At 30.6% G+C, this 2364-nt stretch overlaps 1 protein-coding gene across 1 annotated transcript; it reads right to left on the bottom strand.

Moving 5' to 3' along the window:
• Positions 1–743: 743 nt before the first annotated feature.
• Positions 744–1558, bottom strand: LOC132734576 (rhodopsin, GQ-coupled-like; the record flags this gene model as incomplete). The annotated part of the gene is made up of 1 exon (XM_060721349.1): positions 744–1558. A coding segment is annotated over one exon (815 nt), but the record flags the coding sequence as incomplete, so codon positions are not given.
• Positions 1559–2364: the final 806 nt, after the last annotated feature.

Below are 2364 nucleotides of genomic sequence, written 5' to 3'. Positions count from 1 at the left end.
ACGTAATGTCGTGCACCGGACATATACAAGTATGTTAGATATACAATCGCTTTTCGCATGGAACCATTTACATATACTAATAGGTTTATTTTGATCAAAAAAAGAAGAATAATAGTAAAATAAATTGTAAACATTGATTTTGTTAAGTAAATACAATAATTATATTATTATTTATTGATTGATTATAATGTATTTTGCATGGTGTCCAGTCTATTATTTATTTGAAATTCCTTTGTTTGTTGTTTGTTTGTTTTCGTTTTGTTATACCGATTGCTTTTAAAAGAAGCAATGAAACCCCTGATTCTACTGAGAGAGTTTTATGTCCTTTCTTGAAGGACCTGATTAATGAATATTTAAGATGCAACTGCAAGTAAATGTCACCTATATATAAAGGTCATTCTATGAGTTTTCATAAAAGGTTGAGCTGTAGATAAAGCATATTTCATAAGTCACATTTTGTTGATCTTGAGGATGGTTTTTATTCTTAAGTTTGACTTATATAACGAACAAAACATAAAATTGCAAACAGTCAAAAAGACTTTGAATAATTGGAAACAAACGATCATCAAAAATTTATCGAAGCATCTAGAAAATTCAGTTCGTATATTTTATAGCTATATCAACAGCAGTGGGTTTTATATATATATACATGAATTAGATTTTATTGACCAACAAACATACAAAAATAATTCTAAAATATGTCGCATATATCTGTCATGTTTTGTAGTGGTGTTTTTCCTGTATCACAGTTCTGTAACAAAACTACTTCTTCTAGACTGTCTTAATGCTGATCTCATTGAAATGAAATAAAAGTTTCCCTCTGAAGGAGATCGCGTGTCTTGCGTATCATTTTCCCGCCATTTTCTCAAATACTGATCAATCATTAACGCCAACTTTGATTTGAATCGCTTATTTACAAAAGCGTAAAGAACAGGGTTCAATATGGTTGACACTTTTGCTAAAATAACTGGTATTGTTACTATTATTGGCGATATCCAACTATTGTTTCCAAACAATGCTATCAATGATAATATACTGTATGGCATCCAAGAAAAACAAAACACTAGAATAAGAATCATTCCCGATTTTGCTGTTTTTAGTTCATTTCTTTCACGTTTTCTGCTCCTCCTCGTTCTTCGAAATGATTCCTCGTTGATACCTGTCCTCACAGAAAAATACATCCTCTCATGTTTTTTAACAGTCAAGAATATTAACAAGTAGCATATTGTGATACAAAGTAACGGTATTCCAAAGAAAGTAATTTGAATATACACATTGTATATGATATTGTTAGACGTCTTTGTGAAATAATCAAAAGTACATGACATGTTGGAGCCTTCTAGAACGTATCTTCCGATTCCCATGAATGGCAATGTAGAACTTGAGACACACAATATCCATATGAATGTTAATAGTAAATAAGTGACGGACTTATCAATTGAATAAGACGTCGGTAAGTTTTTTCTTATAACTAAACAACGATCTAAAGCCAATGCTGCCAGCGACCATATTGAAACAAAGCCAGTTAAAGCAGCAATAAATGCGTCTATGTTACATACTGGAATAGAGATAGATGTTTTTGTTTAAAAAGTACATGTTGAACCATTATACTAACCTCTAAAATTCGAACAAAACGTAATTTGACATGCTGCAACGTGCATGATATAATTATTATCAAGAAAATGAAATCTGATACCTATGCCAACAAACATACAAATAGTTTTATAAAATGGTACACTCATACAATTGTTCATAAATCTTATCCCAACTCATGCTGATTATTAAAATATTAAGAAAACTGAAGAAACAAATTGATTAAGGTTGATTATAATTAAAAAATGAATTGAAATATAATTTTAAAAAACGAAACAATAGTGTTCAATTTATTTACGAAGCGGTTATAGTCTGTGTTGTTTGATTTGTTCGGGGTCTTCGTACTCCCTTGTTGATTTTCATACACATAATATGTTATATTGATTCACCAAATTATTTATGTATATTATTTATTATTTATGCTCAATGTAAACCACTATAGTATTATTAACCCGAGCCGCTAGGCAATATTATATTATTAATGATATTGCAATCAACCGTCTATACACAGCATTAAACATACAAGTATTTAAACATTTCTATAACGAATTTATAGTAGATCTACAGCAAAAAATGCTTTATTAGTGGAAAAACGAAAATTGTTTTGTTAAATGAGAGTGTGTGTAGTTTATGCTAATGGGGGTCCATCCTCCCGTAAGGGCACATAATGCAGCTTTTGCTGTCGAGTACGGACCTCACCAGTCATGTTTTTGAAGCACAAAGATGTGATAATTTACCTCTATGCAATTTCCACGGAGTATTAGGCAAATA

The sequence above is a fragment of the Ruditapes philippinarum genome, unplaced genomic scaffold, assembly GCF_026571515.1.
Source record: "Ruditapes philippinarum isolate M1 unplaced genomic scaffold, ASM2657151v2 ctg23513_1_1_1_1, whole genome shotgun sequence".
Lineage (NCBI taxonomy): Eukaryota > Metazoa > Mollusca > Bivalvia > Venerida > Veneridae > Ruditapes > Ruditapes philippinarum.
The sequence above is the reverse complement of the archived record's forward strand: the minus strand, read 5'-3'. Positions and strand labels throughout refer to the sequence as shown.